This window comes from Microtus oregoni, unplaced genomic scaffold (genome assembly GCF_018167655.1).
Source record: "Microtus oregoni isolate MIOR12 unplaced genomic scaffold, Mior012 000032F_ref0000030, whole genome shotgun sequence".
Taxonomy (NCBI): domain Eukaryota; kingdom Metazoa; phylum Chordata; class Mammalia; order Rodentia; family Cricetidae; genus Microtus; species Microtus oregoni.
The window spans coordinates 26,461,337-26,483,617 of NW_024543091.1; the positions used below are offsets into that span (position 1 = coordinate 26,461,337).

Below are 22,281 nucleotides of genomic sequence, written 5' to 3' on the forward strand. Positions count from 1 at the left end.
TTTCTTTGGAACTAAACGGCTGCGGAACCGGGTAGGACAGAAACCTCAATCAACAGATTGGGAGCTTGAGATCAGCCAATGCTACATGGCAAGACTGTCTCAGAAAATACCACCACCAGCACCACCACCACTACCAGCCTCATTATCACCACTACCACTATCAGCAGCAGCAACAAAATAAACCCCAGAACCATCAACCCAGACACAGGTTAGCTTCCCACATGAGGTCTTTTTCCTTCTTTAAATCTGGTTTAAAATGTGTGTGTGTGTGTGTGTGTGTGTGTGTGTGTGTGTGTGTGTGTGAAACTTTTGTTTTTACATGGTATTGGGATGATTTACCTGACATAAAGCACAGGAAAGCTTTTACCAAAGTTCCTGGCAAACAAACACCACTCGATTCTTAACAAGTTTTAAATCCCCAACACGGCCCATGGATAAGGCAACACTGGACTCTAGCCAGGGTGTGGTACACCACAATGCTTTTGGACGGTAACAGACACTAAGCCAGGTGAGAAGGAATAGAGTCAATGTTTATGGAGAACCGACTACATCCCTCCAGGACGGCAGAGGCTCACAGAATAGGAGTGAGAGCTGTGGGGTCAGACTGGCTGACATGGGGTCCCGCAGCTCTGGTCACCCCAAGGATTTTCACACTAGCACATATCAGAATCATCTGCAGGGCTTTCGAACTCTGGTCCCGGAGAGATGGCTCAGGGTTAAGAGCACTTGTTGCTCTTCTAGAGAATCCAAGTTCAGTTTCTAGCATCCATACTGTGCAGCTCATACCCAGAACCCCAGCTTCAGTGGATCTGATGCCCCATTCTGGCTTCTTCGGGCACACACATGGCATACACCTACACACACACACACACACACACACACACACACACACATTAAATAAGAACAAATCTTTAAAAGGACACTGAGGATTCCTCCTTTGGCAGTTTCTCAATCATTTGGCCTGGGATGGGGCCTGGAAATGCGTGTTTCTAGCAAGTTCTCAGGTGATGCCAATGCTGATGGTCTGGGATGCTGTGTGGACATCAGCGGAAACTAAAGCTGCCTGTTCCATGAGACTCATTGTGAGAAACAGACCTCCTAGGCTGCCAGGATTCTCCAGCTGAGTCCAGGCCTGCACGGGGGTACACTGTAGGGTAGACGGAGAAAATATGCCCTTGTCCTGTGACCTCAGATATGGGACTTCCAGTGGGTGTTTAATTATTTATTCACTTCACAGGGAATAGACAGTCCTATAAGACACCATGCTATTGGCAGAAGGATTTGCCATTGAGCAAAAACTCCTTCGAGGTCTCAGGAGCCCTTGCATGGTCCGACAAGGACAGACAGCTCAGTCATTGCAGGAAAAAGCCAGTCCCGGCAGACAAACCCACTACTACCTTTTCCCAGAGAGCCCATGTCCCCACAGCCCGTCAGAGCCATCATACTCAACACATGTCAGGCATTGTCGAAACAGTGGCCATGCTGGCCAGAAGATGATCTTAAAACCATGGTACACATCACAATTTGTATACCTTACAAATATATAAATTACAAGGTCTACACAGGTACAAAAACTTTCTAAGGGGACTGAGTTCCATTCTCTGTCATGCTAGCTACTTGTGAAGACCTTGAAAACAAAGTTTGTTTTTAGCGGAGCCGGTATTAAAAATAGAAGGTATTATATACAGGCTCGGTTTCTCTCATGTCCACCATGGAAGCCCCTAGTGTTGTCGGGGCCTCGGGGCCACCTCAGCACCCCTACAGGTAACCCATCTGCAGTCTGCATCCTTCGAGACAGCAGGGGACTTGCCCCTGGACTTTTCTCTTGTGTCCCCATCTCGGCTTGGCGCCGTCTGCGAACCCAGGGACTGCCTGAGGGAGTGACACTGCTGTCCGAAGAGTAATCCATGCATTTCCGGAAGATCTCGGGGCTGGTGCTGAAGTTCAGTCTGCCTTCCTCAGCCAGGGGAGATTTTCTGGAGACACCCTTGCGCTGGGCCAAGGGGCTGCTCCAAGGGCTTGAGCATGGGGAGGCATTTGGACTCAGGAAGATATTCTGGTGGCCAGAAGGGCTGAGCTTGTTGGCGGCCATATGCCTCCGGCCAGCCATAGGAGAGGTGGGATTGCTCTCAGGGTCGGAGGAACTGTTGGCGGAAGACTCATCCCCCATGTACTGCAGCTCCTCCACTCTCTTGTTCAGGGACCGGCTTAGGTGGGTACCAGCAGTGGGCTCATCATCGTGGTTCTTATCTTTGAGGGGTTTCTTTTTGGGCGGCTTCATCCCGATCAAGACAGCCTTCATGTTGTCCCTGCCCTGTGATTCACTGACCATGAATTCATGGGCTTTAATGGCGGCCTCCACCTCTTCGAACTCCACAATGGCACACTCTTGGGTCCCCACCTGGCTGTATCGGCTGCTGATCCTCCGGATGTCAGGAGGCAGCTCTCTGCCAGGTTTGAGGATCCGCACCGATGTGATGACTCCGAAAGTTCCAAAGAGCTTGAGCAGGTGCTCCATCACCTTCTCCTGCACCCTTCCGTTCTTCTGGGGCGTGGAGAGGGCCCATAGCTTGGGGGACAGGTGTAGATCATACACCAGCAGCATCTTGCTGGGGAGGTTCTCATTGGGGAACAGTGGCACAGGGGTGGTCCTCCTAACTTTTCGGTGGTCTTCATTCAGTTCCAGGGTGACCGAATACTTCAAGGCATGCGCTGTGGTTCTCCAGTCCCGCGTGAGGTGTTTCACCTAAAGAACACAAAGCAGGTCTAAGTGAGTACCTCCTCTCCTTTCCACACTCTTATGTGCTACACCCTCCCCCTTCCTTCCTCGCCTCCATAACACCGATGACTAGAGTCATACCCGGTGTGAGAGACACTCAAATACCAGTCAGAGAATGAGTAAAGAAAAATGTTCTCCAACCACATCTTCAGTGGTTTCTTTCCTTGATGTGGGAGTGTCATATATCAATCTGTTGATTTCATTGGTTAAGTAATAAACAAACTGCTTGGGCTCATAGCTTAGAACATAGGTGGGTGGAATAAACAGAACAGAATGCTGGGAGGAAGAGAAAGTGAGGTAAGACGCCTCAGACAGAGAGTCGCCATGATTCTCCCACTCCAGGCAGATGCAGGTTAAGATCATTCCTGGTAAGCCAGCTCGTGGGCTACATAGATTATAAGAAATGGGCTAGTCCAGGTGCGAGAGTTAGCCGAAAAAAGGCTAGATATAATGGGCCAAGCGGTATTTAAAAAAATGCAGTTTCCATGTAATTATTTCGGGTAAAGCTAGCCGTGGGGGCGGCCTGGTGCCGGGGACGCAGCCCGCTGCCCCTACTACTACATTTCCTTAAAAAATGTTTAATAAACTTCATTATAAAAATTGCAAAAAATATCATACACTGAAATGAACCAAACCCAGTCTACGTACCTCAATGAGCGCTTAGAATAGCTATTCTGAAGTGGTGGCGCTGCGCACTGGGTTTTATACTTTTACTATCAAATGTGTTTCACATAGCTATCCGCCACCCAAACCGAAGAATCCACAGAAGAGTTAGAACTTGAATAGTCAGCAGCTTTAGCTCCTATTTCATAACTCATGTCCACTGCCTGCATCCGGTCCATCACCATCCTAACAGGCAGCCTTTCCTGCTCCCTTCTCATGGGCGTCTTTGCTCACGTATATATATTTGCTATTGGCTAGATTCTGCATATGAGAGAGGACGTCTTTCCTTTCTGAGATTGTGTGACGTCACTGAATACTATACATTCTAAGACCATCCCTTTTCCTGCAAATGTTGATTACATTGTTTTCTTTAGAGCTGAGTAGTATTCATATATATATACATATACATATATGTATATATATGGATGTGTGTGTGTGTGTCTGTGTGTGTATCTACACACATATATACCAGATCTTTCATTATCCTTTCATTTGTTGGTGGGCAGCCTTGATTGTTTTCAAGTCTTTGCTATAGTGACTAAACCCAGAAGCTCTGGTCTCTATTCAAATTATTATTATTATTATTATCATCATCATCATCATCATCATCATCATCATCATCATCATCTACAGTGCTGGGGATTGAGCCTAGGGCATCATGCATGGAGCTACAACCCCAGCCCTTCTTTCTTCAGCTTTAGATCAGGATAGGTGGGTTTGGAGCAGTGCTGGGCCGTGGAGTACATGACAATAGACATTCTCCCAAGTTCACAGGTCAGATTCTGTGCTCTCTAGAACAAAGCTGCTGTGTACGCAGACCCAAGCCTCACTTCCATCCACTAAGAAGACTTGGAAAATGACTCATCCTCTCAGGATCCAACCTCTTCATCTGAGCACTAGAGATACTACAAATGTCTACTTCACAGCGCTGTCACAAAGATAATAGAGGACTTGGGAGATAGCTCCGTTAATAAAGTGTTTGTCATGTAAGCATGAGGACCCGAGTTTGACTCCCAGAACCCATGTGATAAAGCCAGGCAGGATGATATATGCTCATAATGCCAGCAAAGGCGAATCAGAGACAGGCTTGCCATCCAGCCACTACTCAGCCAGTTCCAGGCAGGGAGGGACCCTGGCTCAAAAAATAAAGTGTTGGCTTCTGAAGAATGATACTTAAGATTAATCTCCAGCTACTACATATCTCACTTGCACATGCGTGCACGCGCGCGCGCACACACACACACACACACATACACACACACACGGGTTAAATGAACAGCAAAGACTGAGAGAGACATATTTGTAAGCAAAATTTAAAATAGCACTTCACTCTCCAAGAATACTCAGTAACAATGTGTTATCATTGTTTCAAATATGTATGTCACTAGTGAGTTTTGGGCAGTATTGGGGACTGAATACAGAATGTCAGACGAGCAGTCTTCTGTGAGCTGTAGCCCCAGCCCAGATTTTTTTCTGCTTCTTTGAGATAGGGCTTCACTCTATAGCTCAGGCTGCACTCAAACTCATGACCCCTCCAGTCTAGGTCTCCAAAATGCTGGGACTGGAAGTAGTCACCACCGAAGTGTTGCTTGCTACTTTGAAAGCATTTGGAGGGTCTGACATTTTTTGAAGCTGTGATGGACTGCTGATGAAGAGAAGCCTCTTGAAGATCTTCCCCATTCTGCTGCAATCTTCCCCAAGAGTAACAGGCACAGACTTACAGAATTACATCGACCTGGCCCTCTTGAAAAATGATGAAACAACTCTTCCCTTTCTCTCCCATGATGGAAACTGTATATCGATGCTGCAGTATATGAAAAGCTATATTTATTTCATAAAACAGCAATTTTGCAGAGGCCCACTTCCAGTGAAGGGTGTGCCAGGGAGATGAGTCATTCAAGAGAACTGGTGGATGTGGGTGGGGTGGGTAACCTGAGCCTGGATGGGGAAATCACCCAGAGTCCTCTGAGGTCAGGCCCAGGAGGCTGATCTGCAGAGAAACCAGGAAATCCCTGTGCCCCTGGGCCTCAAATAGAAAAGGCACAGAAAGTAAGAAAAGAAGGCTTATTACTTGGGCAGGTCAGGGAAACATCCACAGAGTCCCAAGTCCTGACTGACACACTTCTGGAGTCTGTGCACTGTCCACTCTGGCCTGTGGCCTCTTGTTATCAGCTTGAAGAAACCTAGGTCACCTACAGAGTCCTTGGGCTGGTCACTATGGTACAGAGAAGCAGGCCCGGGCCTTCAGTTGGCTTTCTAGTGAACAGTCAATCAGTTGGGAATCCAGAAGGGGTTGAGATGGATGAAGGCCACTCTGAGGTTGTAGGAAAGCCAAGGTCTAGCATGATGGAGCCATCTGTGAAGACAGCTGGGAAGGGAGCACACAGGAAAGACAAAGAAACTCCTCCTAAGCTTGAAGTCGGAGTATGGAAGCATGTGCTACCTTTCCCAGAAGGGTGAGAACTAGGGAGGACCATATACTACCAGAGAAGAGAGCTGTAGATGGCTGGGAAACACACAGAGGCAAGAGCCAGGTCCCCTGGGAAACCCTGGTTACTCTACGGGCATCTCAGGTTTGTGTCTCTGATGCTTTACGATAGTTTCCGATATCACAAACCAGGGGGCTGGAGAGATGACTTAGCAGTGAAGGGCTCTGGCTGCTCTTGTAGAGGACTTGAATTCAACTCCCAGCACCCACATGATGGCTGCCAACAGTCTATCACTCCAGTTGCAGAGGACCTGACACCCTCCTCTGGACTCTGAGGGTTCTGCATAAACACGATATACATACACACACTAACACATACTCACATAAACTGGTTTTCTTTTAAGGAAGAAGTTCGGCCTGTGCAACCTCTAGCACATTATAAGACTGTCAGAAACTCTGTGTGATGATTGACCATCATTGTCAACCTGACTGGACTGAGACTTTCTATAGAAACAAACCTCTGGATGTGTCTGTGAGGATGTTTAGGTAAAGATTTAACTGCAGGGGGATATGAGCCTAAACGTGGGAAGTACCATCTCAGGGCCAGAATCCCCAACTGAACAGAAAAAGAGAAAGCAAGCCGAGCTGCAGCACTGACCCCTCCCTGCCTCCTGACTGTGGGTGCTGTGTGAGCAGCTCCTCACACTCCTGCTGCCAGGCCTTCCTTGACATGATGGGGTGCTCCTTCAACGGTGACCCAAAGCCTTATGCCGCATTTGTCAGGGATTCTGTCACAGTGATGAGAAAAGGAACTAAGGCTTTGTGATGTCCCCGTGTTTGTTGCCTTCCTTTGATGTTTCTTGTTGTGATTAGCGAGAAGCTGTCTAGAGGGGAAAGAGTCTGTACTCTGAATTTGGGGTGTCCATCGTGCAGCTGGTTTTAAAGAGAGAAGGCTCCTGAGCGGATCTGTTAATCTTAGCTAGGGAAGAAGAGAAAACCAAGGTGGCTCTCGAAGCCCTTGGGGAGCGCAATAGGGGGGCTGTGCAGAAGATCCCATTGACTTTTTCCCCAACCCTGAATGTGTTTTCCATGTCAGAGCTTGTCCTCTGGACACAGAGCATTCCTTCCCATCTGGACCTTGTGGCTTCTGTTCATCCTCCAAGACCATATCCCAGCGCCACCACTCCAGAAAGACGTCTCCATTCTGTAGACAGGGTTCATCGCTCTGATCAGCAATGACATCAACTAGATATCAGCTAGTCCCCGGATATCTTTACGCCTTCCATGAGTTTGTCTGGGATCACCCTGTTGCATTTCATGGATCTCTTATCTTTTGTTTGACTGTAAGTGTTTCAAAAAAAGACTGAACATCATATTTGTTTTGTACCCCTTGCACCTTTCAAATACAAAGAAGAATATGTTTGGTGAATGAATAAAAGAAAAAGAGCCCAAGGAAAGGGCAGAGTGTACCAGAGAACCAGGCAGAGATGAGCGCCAAGGTGCAGAGCTCTTCCCCAGTGCTCTCTCATAAAGTGCACAGACATCTTGGCCAGGAACCACTCCTTACGTGGACCCACTCCTTACATAAGCTGTTATGCAACAGGCTGCATGGAGCTTCTCCATTCTAGTAAACACACTCCCCTCAAGGGAGATAAAGAGTTATCATTCCAACTGGTTAGTCAATCCTCAGAGAGCAGGGAGTTTAGGGTCCTAGTTCTGCTTCTTTCCACAGCAGAGACAGACAGTCTCCTGCGTGGCTGTACCCTCGGCATCTGTCACTCTGGTACACAGAGTTCCCTTCGGTATCACACAGAGTGGAGCACGCTGGAGTCACGGAGGAGGACTTTCTCATTGAGTTCTGTGTGTTCTCTCTCATTCCGTACCGACTCAGATCATCAAGTGGAAAGCCTGAACGAGTATCAAGGCAATTCTAGACTGATAGGCATCTCTGGAGGGCTCCAGGACCCCTGTTCTGGCGTAGTACCCTCTGGGCATCCATTGTCTTGCAAGAGGACCGCAGTTTTACTGAGAACAAGTATTAGCACTTCTTAATAATCACCAGCTGAGATTTGTCCTGGCACTCAGAACCCTTTACACAGCATGCAAGTATATTCTTAAGAGACCCACATTGGAGTACAGGACTGAAATCTCAAGGTCCAAATCAGGAGCAGAAGGAGAGAGAGCACGAGCAAGGAACTCAGGACCGTGAGGGGTGCACCCACACACTTAGACAATGGGGATGTTCTACTGGGAACTCACCAAGACCAGCTGGCCTGGGTCTGGAAAAGCCTGGGATAAAACCGGACTCTCTGAACATAGCGGACAATGAGGACTACTGAGAACTCAAGAACAATGGCAATGGGTTTCTGATCCTACTGCACACACTGACTTTGTGGGAGCCTAGGCAGTTTGGATGCTCAACTTACTAGACCTGGATGGAGGTGGGGGTTCCTTGAACTTCCCACAGGACAGGGAACCCTGATTGCTTTTCGGGCTGAGGGGGGGGGACTTAATTGGGGGAGGGGGAGGGAAATGGGAGGCGGTGGCGGGGAAGAGACAGAAATCTTTAATAAATAAATAAATTAAAAAATTAAAAAAAAAGAATGCTCTCATAACCCTGATGTATGTGTATGTGTCTGTGTCTGTGTGTGTGTGTGCACATATGTGGGAATCAGATGTCACTCCTGGGTGTCATTCCTCTCAGGATCCATCCGCTTTGCTATTTATTTATTTATTTATTTATTTATTTTCAAGACAGGACCTCTCATTGGCATACAGCTCACCTAGTAGGCTAAGTTGGTTTCCCCCTTAGTCCCACAGATCTTTTTCTACCTCCCCAGCTCTGCAATTACAGACATGGAACCAAGCTTGGCTTTTATATGTGGGTTCTGGGGATCAAATTCAGGCCTTCATGCTTACACTAAAAACACTTTATTGCCTGAGTTATCTCCTTAGCACTATTAAATCCCTTCTCTTGATAATTTTTCTCTTTTTAGGGTATCATAATTAATTAAAAAAAATTTGCTGGGCAGGAGGGTCCATGGCTGGGGTTGGGGTGGAGCACAAAACAAAACAACAGAACAATGTTTAACGTCACAAGGTGTCCACACCCCAGAAATGCCCTGAGCAGCCTTTGAGAGGCCAGCCTCACCTTTTTGAAGGAGGTGAGCAGCTTGACGCTCACATAGCCCAGCTTGTTCCTCCGCACGTGCTTGAGCAGAAAGGCGTCCTTCTCCAGGTTCTCATCCGAAAAGTAGAACTCGATCTGATCCACCAGCTTCCTAATGAGCTCCTCATCTGGGGGCTTCCACTCCGGCTCCAGCTCCTCACGCTCATTCTCACCTCCGCTTGTCGTGGCACTGCTGAGGTCAGAGGGAGACAGCAAGTTAGGTACCCTCCAAATTGTCACCCTCCAAATCCACATGAGGCCCCAGGAGCCCAGAGCATGGCCTTATCTGGAGCCAGGCACTGTGGATGTTATCATAAGGGTGAGCCCACTGTAGGGTAGGATAGCCCCCATTGTAGGGTAGGATAGCCCTCAATACCATGCCAATGAGGTCCTCATGAAATCCAGGGACTTGGGCATGGGCACACACAAGGAAATGGCTATGCAGGATGAAGGTGGAGATTAGGGTGACAATGAAAACCAAGTGGGCCAGGGAGAAGCCTGGCAGATCTTCTCCAGTACCACGATAACGAACACGTTCCTGCTCCATCTCTTCCTTCTGCTTCCACTTCTAAATGTACATGTTCTCCAAGCATCTATCCTTGAGTGGACATTTGATCCTGTCTGAACTGGACCCCTCATTTGGGACTTCTCTGTTGGTTACATACCATCTAGCATGCACCTGGTTGTCATAGCAACTCTTAGAAGTTAGATTGGTCATATCTGAATTGTCTTCCTTAAAGGTGGATAGCCACGTGACCATAAACTGTTCAGAAGGTTCTGTCCTCCAGAACCCAAGAAGTCAAGCATTTGTTTTAACAAGTACAACGGGACTGAGGAGATGGCTCAATTGGTAAAGTGTTGGTCACATGAGTGTGAGGACCTGAGTTCAGATCCCCAGCACATGGTAGTGCCTGACTGCAATCCCAATATTAGGGAAGCAGGGACAGAAAGATCCCTGGGTTGTTGACCTGCAAGGCTAGCCAAATCGGTGGACTCCAGGTCGAAGAGAGTCTCTGACTCAAAAAATAGGGTAGAGCGCAGCTGAGGAAGATGCCAATATTGACCTCTGACCTTCACATATGTATACATACAAACACACCTGCACAAAAGTAAACTAAAAAGGGGGGATGGGAGATAGTTACACCATCTACTGAGATGTCTGTGTCGCTCAGATGCCAGCAAAATGTACGTGTCACCAAATGACACACACAGTTTTTGTCTTCCTTCCCTGTCTTCCCACCAAATGTGATTTTTTTTTTGTTTTTTTTGTTTTTCGAGACAGGGTTTCTCTGTAGCTTTGGAGCCTGTCCTGGAACTAGCTCTGTAGACCAGGCTGGTCTCGAACTCACAGAGATCCGCCTGCCTCTGCCTCCCGAGTGCTGGGATTAAAGGCGTGCGCCACCACCGTCCGGCTCAGATGTGATTTTTAGAAGACAGTAGAACAGAGTTTTTGGATCGTAGGGCCTGTCCTGGAGCCCTGGGCTTTCCAAGACTCTGCTGTGCCAGAGATACTCCATATAAAGACCAAAACCTGATCTGTTATCTGGTTGGGGGGTGGGAGAAGTCTCTTCCTTCATGGCCATGTGGTCACAGCCATGGGGGAGTACAGCTCAAACGAGAGCCAGTGTCCACTCAAGGGTAGATGTTTGGAGGAAGTGAACATTTAGAAACGAGAGGCAGATAAGTGGGAGGACGAACCAGGGAAGACCGAGTTACCTATGCCCAGCGGGGAGAGGGTACGGAGTAGGTGGACGATGGTGTTAAGTCCTGTGGTGAGTGCCAGAGGATGAGATGGAGCCTGGGAGCCCAGGCAAACATGCTCTGAATGGGTGTCTCTGGAGGGGTATTGCACAGGGGAGGACTGGCTGCGCCCCATCTTTCCAGGTTTGTGTCAGGTGGGAGATGAGCGCTGTGCAGGGAGGAAGCAGACACAGCTGGCCTCGGGAAGTCCAGGGCTCCCACCTAGGTCCTGAGAGGCAGAGGCCCTGCTCGCTGCCCTCTTTTTGTCTTGCTGTGTTTATGAGTTTACATTTGAATGGGCATCAGTTGCTCCAGTTTGGGAGTAGAACTTATTGGTCTGTCTCCTCCCTCTGTGGTCCATTTGTGGTAAGTTCTGTCATTTGCCAATGCACCAGAGTCCAGCCAAAACTGTCCACTGGCCGTCGTCATATATGCCCTCCTAGCCCTTGCTAATAGACACTATTGGTTGGGCTCAGAATCCCTTGGTGTCTGAAGTCATTTTCACTGGTGTAGTGTCTGAAGCCATTCCATTATAAAATGAGAATTTGGGGTCACTTAATCCCATGGCCTCTTCTTCCAACGTTGAAATTTTCATTTTACTGTTGGTTGTTTACTAGCTTTCTGACTGTCTATCTGTCTGTCTGTTTTGGGATTTGCAGATAGCTTCACATAGTTCAGGCCAGCCTCGAACTCACAATGTAGCCAAGGATGACCTTGAGTTTCTGATCCTCTTGCCCCCACCTCCCGTGTGCTGGGAGTACAAGTATGCACCATGATGCCCAGTTTACACAGTGCTGGGGATCAAGCCCAGGGCTTCCAGAACACTTGGTAAGCACTCCCACGGTGGAGCCATATCCTGAATCTGTTCACTTTGAGAGTACGTTGAAGATGGTTTCTTACTTCATTGGTATTATTATCTCAATCGCTGCTCCTTACACAGATGTGTGCTGTACCATCCCACCTTTCACGGTCTCTCCTTCCACTTCCAGCCTTCCAAATTTAATTGGAAGAACTTCTACTCTATTTTCCATAGTTTATTACCTCACTCTATGCTGCAAAATAATATTCCAAGTGCTGTCTAGAGATGGCTAGGAATGTTGAAAGTTAATCTAGTTTATTATTGTGGTCGTGTAAACACGTTCCTTGCAAGGCAGTGATTTGCTAGAATAACATTTGTTTAAGGGCTGGACGGGGATCAAACCCAGGGTCTTGAGCATGCTAGGCAAGTTCTTCACCACAGGGCCATACACCTGTCTCTTTGGAGACAGTTTTGGTTCTTGTTTTTGTTTTCGAGGCGGGTCATACAGTGATGGTCAAGATAGCCTTGATGGTACTGTGTTGTTCAGGCTAGCCTTGGATTCTCCAGATCCTGGTGCCCCCACCCTCCATGTGGCGGGATTACAGATATGCACTGCCATGCCCAGCTCAGTTATATTTATTTTCTGAATGCGTCCTGATAGTTAAGTGACTATGTGAACTGATCTGCACTTATCCTTCCCTGTGAGCCAGCTGTCTTTGCCTTAGTAGTGAAGGGCAGTTGTTGTTCCTCAGACTGCATCCTCCTGCTATTTTTTTTTTGTGTGTGTGTGTGTGTATGTGTGTGTGTGTGTGTGTGTTCATATGCATATGGACTCATGTGTATGTGCTGGCTTTATAGGTGGGCCACCATGCCTGTTCCACACTGATGTGGGTACTGGGGATCCAAATTCTGCTCCTCATGCTTGTACAGCAAGTGCATTGCTGACTGAGCTATCTCCCCAGCCCTACACTGTTCCCTTTTACACTGTTCTTATTTGGTGGATACAGTAGCTTAAATTCCCTCTCAGGGTACTGACTTTTAAAACGCCACCACCTCCGTGTTCTGTGAGACCTGCTCTTCTAATTATTTTCCACGCTCTTGCTTTGCTCCAAGTGACTAATAAACAATTCACTTTTCGTTTAAAATTTCAATAAGCTTATTTTAGGATAGTTTTAGAGTTGCAGAAAAGTTATTAAAATAGCACAGTGGGTTCCATAGGCCTCACACAAGGCTTATTAATTATTAATGTCTCCTAATACTGCAGTCCACTTCTTAATGAGGACAATTATGCAGTATCATTAGCTGAAGTATATAGTCTAGGCCATTTCCCCCTGACGGCTGCCACCCAGGAATCCTCAGGAGGTGCTGTACTACACGTCTTCCGAGGCTCCTCTTGGCTCTTAATTTCTCCAGCTGTCCTTATGTTTGATGACCTTGACAGTGTTGAAATGTACTACTTAGGTATGTTGTGGAATGTCTTGCCATTGAGGTTTCTCCAATGCCTCCGCCACGGGAATTTTAAGGCATGGGACCTAGGGATGAGGACCGCAGAGGTAAACTTCCATCCTCCACGTGTCACATCAGGATACAGTTAGCCACAGGGCTTTGCACGGTGCTGGTCAGGTTTCTCCACCAAAAACCATTCGTGTCCCTTGGAAGCAATCAGGAGCCCTTGCTTCCTCTTCAGGGGGAAGCTAGCTCCTTACTATTCAGTTGGAAGGAGGAGGACCTGGTACCTTGCTTAGTGGGTTACATGGCTCCCCTGCAGCTCTGCACCCTTGTTGGCTCTCTTCCTAGTTGGCTCTAAACACTTGATGGGGGCAGGCTTCCACTGAGAGCAAACATGCTGAGAATCACCCATCTGAGCAGAGAGGCTTCCCCCTGCAGCTCCCCGCTCCCCCTTAGCCTCCCTGAAACTCAGCGATACAGCCAGTTCCTTAAGAAATGACCTCACTTCTTTCTCCTGCTTGGCAGTACCTGCCGTGTTGCCTGACTCTCTTTGCTGCTAGACAGGTTGGAAAACAGGTCTAGAGGGAAAAATGTAAATTAAATTACTCTTCAGACATTGCTTTTCTTTTTATTCTTGTATTTGCATACATTTCCCAAGCAGAGCCTTTCCCTGTTCTACCTCCCACCTCCTCCCACCTCCCGCGCTGTATTTCGGGTTCCAGCCTCCTCCACACAATGCCACATTTCGTATTGTAAAGAAGCTGTTAGAAGGTGCAGCTGTACTACCCATCGCAACACGGTTCTCATCGCCCACCGAACAAAACCTACAGTGCCTAGCTCCGTATTCAGATGCACTTTGAATGGAGCTGTCTCCGTCGTGCAAGCTCATCCCCACTTGCCTCCTTCAATGGCTTTTGGTCCGAGCAAACGGTGACCCAAAGCTTCCTCACTTCCTACCTTTGCACACGCTACTCCTGACTCCTTGGATGGCTTGTCTCCCTCTTAGCCATGCATCTCCAAAGTGACTCTAGAAAGTCACTAGAAGGAAATCACCGTCTCTAATGCTTGTCTATATTTGTATCATCACTCCTCATGTGCGGATCTTATTAGCACCCTGAACCCTAAGTTGAAAGGTAGACATCATGTCGGCTTCTCTTATTTTAGTACCATTTAAGAGACTTGCTCATAGTAGGAAGTTTTAAAAGTGTTTGTAATATAAAGTAAATAGGTTTTGCTATGGTAATTCATATCTACGGATACCTTTGTTGTCTGTTTTTGTTTTGTTTTGTTTAGAGACAGGATCACTATGTAGCCTCGACTGGCCTAAAACTCCATTTATAGACCAGTCTGGCTTTGAACTCATTGAGATCTACCTGTCTCTACTTCCTAGGTGTTGAGATGAAAGGCATGCACCACTATAGCTGGCTCTCAGAGACCGTTCTAGAAAGGAAGTTTACCCACTCGTAAATATATATTAATTGCTCATGAAGAAGGTTTGAGGGTACGGATGAAGCTCAGCTGGTAGGTGTTTACCAAGCATAGAGGGAGTCCTGAGTTTGATCCCAGCACTTCATAAAGTAGGTACGGAGATGCATGCCTGCAGCTGGAGCTCGTGAAAAGTGAAGGCAGAGGATTAGGAGCTTAATTCTCCTCAGCTACTTAGAAATTTCTGACCAGTCTTGGCTATGCCCATCTCAAAAAAAAAAAAAAAAAAAAAAAAAAAAAAAAAAGACAAAGTTTTATACTTAAATTCTGCTGTTCACATAAAACATTGTAAATTGAGAAAAGTCTTTCACTATGGCTATAATTTGGTTTGAAATCAACACAGAGGGTAGAAATTGGATCAAAATTGATGATTGGCTTCCAGAAGGCAATCTTGTAATATTTATCTCTTTTTATAAGGAATTTGGAGAAAAAATGAGTAAAATCTCCAAAGCTGTTTTTCTCATAAACTCTCAACCTAATGTGGATGTGTTGACTCAGTGGCTGACTAAAAGACATTCTGAGAAAGAAAAACATCCAGATGCCCGCGGAGCCACAAGATCCTCACTAGGACGTCCAGCCCAGGGAGAGTTTGTGCATTTATAGTAAATGATCTATTAGAGTGTTTGGGCCGCAATGATAAGGAAATCGATAACAATGACAAAGAGGCAATGAACACAAAGGAGAAAGAAACCCCAAGTATAAATCCTTTCGTTCAGAACTGTCTGTGCAGCGTTGGTTTATATTCACCTCTACAATAAGAGAAGGAATCAGAGTTAGTTCAAAAGAGGAAAGTCAACGTGATTAAAAATATACAGACACCAGAGGGTTCTGGGCTGAGGAAGGAGCTTGCTCAAGGCCCGGGGTTCAGTCTCCAGCACTGCAAAAAGACAAAAACAAACTGTAATAGTTGGGATGGAGGAGATGGCTCAATGATTAAGAGCATTTGGGGCTCTTGCGGGGGACTGGTTTGGTTCCCAGCACCCACATTGGGTAGCTCACAGTTTGACTATTAACTCCTGCTCCAGGGAACCCAATGCCCTCTTCTGGCCACAGATGGTACCTATACACACATGAGTCACACACACACACTAAAATAAATCTTTTTCCCTCCTTTCTTTTTCCTTTTCTTTTTTTAAGATAATGGCTCTTCACTGAGTTATGTGAAAAACATCTGGATATGCTCTCAGCTTTGGAAAAGGTGTCAAAGGAACCCTCAAGCTTTAGATGCCCCTGGTGTAGGTATGTGCTACATGGCACTTCTCAGATATTCTTACAGACAACATAGGGAGTCAAGCTTCTCAGTGTGAAAAAAAGAAACAGCAAAATCTTGTAATGTTAAAACTGAATTATTATACAGATGTATTTTTAAATGCAGTGCTGGGCCTGGAAGGACCCTAAGGTGACGATGTCCTGGTAGAAACAAGCACTTCTTATTTTAGGCCTTGCTTTCTAAATGCTTCAGAAAGTCCTGGATTCCTGTGGGAATGGCTAATTTCCATGACTGGCGTAGGAAAAGTACAAATTAAGCCTGGAATATGGAGTTCCCGAAAGGGAGGTTCTGCCCGAAACCAAGAGGACGTGTCCCCAGAGGGTGTGTGGGTTGAAGGGTCACCTCCAGTTACGCGATAGACAGTCTAAGCATCCAAAATAATGACAGTCACTAGTTATGACGGAAGAAAACAGGCAAAAACCATGAATAAACATGAGGGAAAGCTCATGTTTGAGACAAAGCCTTCACTTAAAGCATTCAATAAGACTGTTAACACTGACACAGAGATTAAGATGAGCTGATTAACTATTTCCTCTGGCCCCATTGGGAGGAACCCTAGTCAATCCAGAAGATAAGGGAAAGCTCTTTTCCAAAGGAGAGGGGTTAGAGAGGTGGCTCCGTGGTTAAGAACACTGACTGCTCTTCCAGAGGACTCAAGTTCAGTTCCCATCACCAACTTGGCATCTCACAAAACACCTGTCTGCTCCAGACCCAGGTATCTAAGGCCCTCTTCTGGCCTCTATAGGCACTGCACGTATGTGATGCACATATAAAACAATGAAACCAAAACTTAAATTAAAAACAAGTATCTCCCATCCAAAAAAATTCTGTAATTTGGTTGCTTTTCAGATGAATTTCATCAACATTTAGGAAAGAATGAATACCAATTCTTGTCAAACTCATCCCAAAATGTTGATTGGACAAAATACTCCTGAATTTGTTTCACAAATATTACTCCATTATTAAAGCCAGACAGAGGCGCTACAAGAAAAGAAGTTATAGTCCAATACTCCTGAAGAGCACAGATGCAGACAGACTTCAACAACAGATTAAAAGGATTGCTATCCAGTACTCAGAGAGTGGACCTGCAGTCCCAGTTGCTTGGGAGGCTCAGGCAAGAGGATAGACCTCTTTAGATGCCCTAAGAGTTCATCAGCCTGAGCAACATGTTGAGACTCTGCCTCTTAAAACTAAAGCAATAAACATAAACAAAATGACTGGGTTTGCAGAGACAGCCCAGCAGCTCACACACCACTTCTCTCACAGAGGACCAGTGTTCAGTTCTCAGCACCCATGTCAGGCAGCTCACAACCACCTGTAGCTCCAGCTCTAGGAGTATCTGATGCTCTCCTTTGGCATCTGGGGAACCCGCATGTCCATTTTTACACAATTAATGTACATTTTAAATTTGTAAATGAAAATAAATAAAAGTATCACCCATCATAATCAAACAGGACTTAATCCTGGAGTGTAAGAATGGTTCAATATATTCAGATAAAAAATTGGCATATCACATTAATAAATGAAGGGCAGGAGGATCACAAAGACAGATCTGTGTGATGGAGATGTCTTTAACCAAATAGTTAAATTTAGCGTCACTAGTGGTGAGACGATGTCTTCTGAGGCGATGTAACAGTGGCAAGGAATACTCTTGCCAAAATGTTATTCCAAATTCAACTAACCCATTAGCCCCTAACTTCTGCCTCTGTAGAAAGTCTATGGCACAAAGGAATAAGTTAATGAAACTATGAAAACTGATTTAAAATTGAGACATTTGAAAAAGTGTCTGGTCTTATATTAAAGTAGTAAAACATTAGAAAGAAAGAGGTTAAGAATGTTCCAGAACAGGACTTCTTCAAGTTTTCCCCTAGAAATTTTTTATATGACTTCAGATATACAGGTATGTGAATTAAACATTTATTGGTGATAAATAATAAAGACATTTATTTTGAAACAATTCATTGGTAATACTTTTTAAATGGTATTTACGTGAATGGTTATTTTGCCTGCATGTGTGTGCACTACTTTCATGAAGTGCCCAATGCATCCAGAGGATCCTCAGACCTGGAGTCATAGACGGTTGTAAGATGCCATATAGGCACTGGGAATCAAACCGAAGTTCTCTGAAAGAGCAACCGACACTCTTAACCACTGTGCCATTTCTCCCACTCCCTAATTTTATCATTTTATTAAAGATAAAATAAATTGGCACAATGGTGGGATGTACATGCTTGCTGTTACACAAGGATGGAGCCTGGGCTTGTATTTGGAACTTCAGGATGAAGGGCACTGTCTACACTTTTCAGAGACAATTATCATTTTGATTAATATTTTTCATTGCCAATGCTGACGACACTGCTTTGCATAAATATGTAATGCAAAGTGGTAGAAAAATGTCTAGAGCATTTCAGAATTAACTGGAAGCTCTGTGTCAATGCCAAGCCAAAACTCATTTAAAAGTATTTCCGTGAAGCTCAAGTCAGCAACCCAGATAGCAATTTTTAAAATCAGGAGTTGGAGAGATGGCTTACAGGTTAAGAGTGTTGGCTGCTCTTCCAGAGAACCTAAGTTTAAGTCTCAGCATCCATTTTGAGCAGCTCACAATCACCCATAATCCCAGTACCAGGGGACCAGACACCTTTCTCTGGTCTCTGTGGAAACTTGCGCTCATCTTCACTCCCACACATACAATTAAAAATAAGATTTTAAAAATGAAGTCTTAAAATTAAACAATTAGAAATTAATTTGATGTAACCAAAGAATGACTAACTAGGAAAATATAGAAGTTCTGTGTTTTCCATAATTAAACCATCATGTTTCTATGAGAGCAGAACACTCTGTATGCACAGCAAAAACACCACAAACACTACCATTCCATAGTTGGTTGAGGTGTTTGGGGCAGCATTTGCTGGCATTTGGCAGTGTGGCAGCATGTGCACGGAAGGATGTGTGCACTGTGCTGGGAACCAAGGCTGCAATGAAGTCACAACATGGGCGAGCACAACTAGAAACACCTCATATTGGCTAAACATCTTTTATTGTTGCTAAATTGTTGAGAACATTGCCACATTTGGGGAGTGACGCCCTCTTCTTGTCTGCATGGCCAGCTGCATCCCCACCTCCCACAGTCTCGCTCTGCCTCTGTCCTTACAGGTTCATCATTTTTGAGAAGCTCTACTCGCCACTAAAAGATTATTTAGAAACAACACACTAGGAAAACTCCGCCTGAACTGACTGGCTGCTGCTTTGAGACAGCTGTAGAAAATGTGGGACGCTGAACATGGAACTTGACTGTTAAGCCGATCTGGGAGGTTACGTTAGGGAATTCCTGCTCATATTCCAAGTTTGTAATGGTAGTATTAACAGCTTCCTAGGGAACAACCCTGTTAAGAGTTGCAAGATGAAGTATTTCAGGTGTGACTCAAGGTCCAACAGACTTTCACACAGTTCCGGAGAAACCATGCATGTCCTGTGCATCTAACAAACACAACAAAATAACAATAGTAACGCTTCACTTATTCCTTCTAACAGTTCATTTATTCCTTGTCTAGAAACAGGACTAGGTACTACGGATGTGGAAAGGGCTGAGACAAAGCCCCTGCTTCCAACCAAGGGTCTCGGTGTCTCACAGAGGGCTCATAGTGTCTCATAGTGTGGCTTCTCACACTATGAAGTGAGGGTACACATCCCACACATATTTCCTAGGTGCTGGTCAATTCTGGTGCTGCGGCCCGAAACTACAGGCACAGAGCTCAGAGACCTTCGAGGGAGGTGTAACTGTGGGTTTAGGGCTGTAAAAGGTGTTAGACCTGAAATGCACGGAGTACCAAAGCAACACAGCGAGGGACCAGCCTAGCTCACTCAGGGAGGGGCACGGGGACTGTGGGGAAGAGGGAGATATTTGCATGACTGACAAGAGAGCCAATAGGAAACGGAGAAGTGGGTGGGCAGAAGCACGCAGGCATAAAATGCTCCGCCCACCCCTCACACCACCATGCTCAAGGGGACAGTGCCCCAGGAGCATGGGTTAAGGCAGAAAGCAGCCATGGGCTGAGGGGATGAGGTAGGAGGGTGTTAAATCCTCAGCAGATTTAGGAACTGGGGCTCCCTCTTCACTGGGAGCCTCTGCCAGTAGAGTAGCTACTGCCTCGCCATGCTGGGTCCAGAGAAGAGCATTATCCTGGCCCTGGCTGAATCTCCCCATTCTCTAGGTGTCTGTCTGATCTTCAGGCTCTGTCAGCTCACTAGTCTGAAGAGTCACGGGGATTTCAGAGGCCAGCTCTATGTCAGCAGGCAATAAAAGCGCTGCAGGCGGAAGGCTCCATGATCTTTGAGCTGCTGGAGCTCAAAGTAATGAAGGGAGGCTCTGGAGTGTCCCGTGAGGGATGAGGCCCCAAGGATCAGTTTTTCCTAGGACTCCATAGAGAATCTTTCTAGGACCAAGGAATAAGTGGGACCTTAACCTTGGCTAGTTATGAGGGAGCCGCTTTTTGCCATAGTCACTGGCACGCAAAGCCATAAGGTATTTTTGCCTGACCTCTGAGGTTATCTGGCTCGGCGACTGTCTTTATATGCTCATCATTTTTTATTCTGGGCATAGAGAGAGCTTTTTGGACAATGATGCCAGGACACTAATTATGTCATCATTCTTGCCCTAAGCTGTGAGACTGGCCTTTTCTCCTATGACAGCTGCCTCTGCTGATCGGGGCTGAAATTCTGGGTTCCAGACCCTTTTAACCAGGGTCCTGTTTCTTCTAGTTGGGGATGGGGCAGCCCCCTGGAGGAGGCCCCAGTATGCTCCCATGCTGCAATTGAGCCTTCTCTCCGTGATAGAGAGGGTACTTCCCAGTCTTTACAGCTGCTCAGCATCTCAAAGGAGGACTCTTACCAGAGGCCTCTTGGCATTCTCCAGCATTTGCTAGTGTCATTGCTGTGTCTCTTTTCTCCTCAGCTCCATGAGGGATATCTCTTTAACCGCAATAAGAAAACATGGTTGTGAAGGGCCTAACCATTAGCGATGGGTGTCTGGCTGAGGAGAAAGCTCAGGGCCCAGGGGCAAGGTCAGATGGGTGCCACACCAACTTCAAGCCACTTCTCAGTGAGCAGGGAGAGAGCCAGCCCCAGGCCCACAAGGCAGTCAAGCAGGCAGACAGAAACAGAAACCCCCAGGCTCCGAGGGAGGTGAAGCAGCAAGGCCCTCAGCCATGTCAACTGAGGGCAAGAGAGCTCTCTCCATCAGGAAATCACCCCTGCTGGACGCCCCCATTAGCATGTATCACCTGTGCCTGACCTGTGCCCACCTAGAGAGAAGCCACTGACTGACAAGCAGAGCAGGTGATGATGGTGATGAAGGCTCTTTAGGACCACTTACATCAGAAGGAGGCCCAGCCTCAGGGGGAATTCCAGGCTGGGTCAAGTGTCTGGTGGGGTGCATCCACCGAAGGGGGCGTCTCCTTCAGAAGTAGAGCTGGTGATGGTGGCCCATACGGATATCCTTTTTGGATCCCAGAGCACCTCCCGCCCCCTTAAGTCCGGGTCCGTCAGATCCCCGCCCCCATTCCAAGAAGCCTTGTCAATCACGAATCAAAACCTGCAGAGGTTTGGGGCACAGGCTGCCCCCCAAAAGCGGGCTCTGACTCAGTCTGCAGCCTCCGTGGCGGGGCTGAGTCAACCCCTCTGCCCTGGTGAGTTGTCGCACACCGGAGCCCCATGTACCCCCGCCAGGCCGCGCCACCTCGCCTACCTGTGCCCGCGGCTTGGCTCCTCCTCGCTGGCGCTGCCCCAGCCAGGACTGAGGTACCGGGCTGGGTCCCCCGCTGCCTGCGCCGAGGTCCCTTCAACGTCTTCCTCCAGATCCTCCACGTCCTCGGCCTCCTGGATGGCGACACGGATCTGCACTGTGGTCTCGGGCCCGGGCAGAGTCTGGTCGCTGATCTGGGCCATGGCTGGCAGGGTCCCCGCGCTGCGAGGCCGGGCCAGCCGGGCCGCCGCGATAGCGACGATCGCGCGTGGGCGGCGCGCGCGCCGCTGCGACTCGGCCCCGGGGAGGGACTGGGGTCGCGATCCTGCCCACGCCGCACCGCGGGCACCGCCCTGAGCGCCCGCGCAGGGACGACTCCCCGAGCTCCACAGGCCTGTCCCAGGGTAAATCCAAGACCGAGTCCCTCCCTGCGTCCCTGTCTGGTGGTGCTCCAGCCCCACAGCTCCCTCCTCCCTGCCGCGCTCACAGACACCGCTCAGCTGGTTTCTGCCTTTGGACTGGACTAGTGGAGACAGGCGCAAGTCAACAGCTCCCAGGCTTGTCTCCCTTGACAGATCCGCCAAGGTGAGAGAAAACACAATCTCTACCGTTAGTTCCTCTAACGTAGCTGCCTTAAGGTTAGGGTGCGTCCTGTCCCCTTAACAGCACCAGACACACCTGGTAGCTGATCTGACAGCAAATTGTCAGGCCTGGAGCAAACCGCATGAATCAGGACCTGCATTTTAAGGAACCTTCAAA

The 22,281-nt window shown here is 47.3% G+C and overlaps 1 protein-coding gene across 2 annotated transcripts; it reads right to left on the reverse strand.

Annotated features, from left to right (window-relative positions):
* Nucleotides 1-295: 295 nt before the first annotated feature.
* Nucleotides 296-22,069, reverse strand: Larp6 (La ribonucleoprotein 6, translational regulator). 2 transcript variants are annotated; one of them, XM_041679879.1, is made up of 3 exons: nt 21,526-22,069; nt 9,022-9,229; nt 296-2,746 (listed from the first exon to the last, which is right to left on the reverse strand). In XM_041679879.1, exons 1-3 carry the CDS (start codon nt 21,723-21,725, stop codon nt 1,679-1,681), a joined length of 1,476 nt encoding a protein of 491 aa, XP_041535813.1. In that variant the 5' UTR covers nt 21,726-22,069; the 3' UTR covers nt 296-1,678. The 2 variants fall into 2 exon arrangements, with proteins under 2 accessions (XP_041535813.1, XP_041535814.1); XM_041679880.1 differs by having other exon boundaries at nt 298-2,746; nt 9,022-9,232.
* Nucleotides 22,070-22,281: the final 212 nt, after the last annotated feature.

Bases quoted from the DNA above. Each gene is read 5' to 3' on its own strand.
- Larp6 (XM_041679880.1), bottom strand. From the start codon at position 21,725: ATGGCCCAGATCAGCGACCAGACTCTGCCCGGGCCCGAGACCACAGTG. The intron at 9,233-21,525 runs GTAGGCGAGGTG...CTCTGACCTCAG, and splicing joins GAGCCAAGCCGCGGGCACAG to CAGTGCCACGACAAGCGGAG. The intron at 2,747-9,021 runs GTGAGGCTGGCC...TGTGTTCTTTAG, and splicing joins TGCTCACCTCCTTCAAAAAG to GTGAAACACCTCACGCGGGA.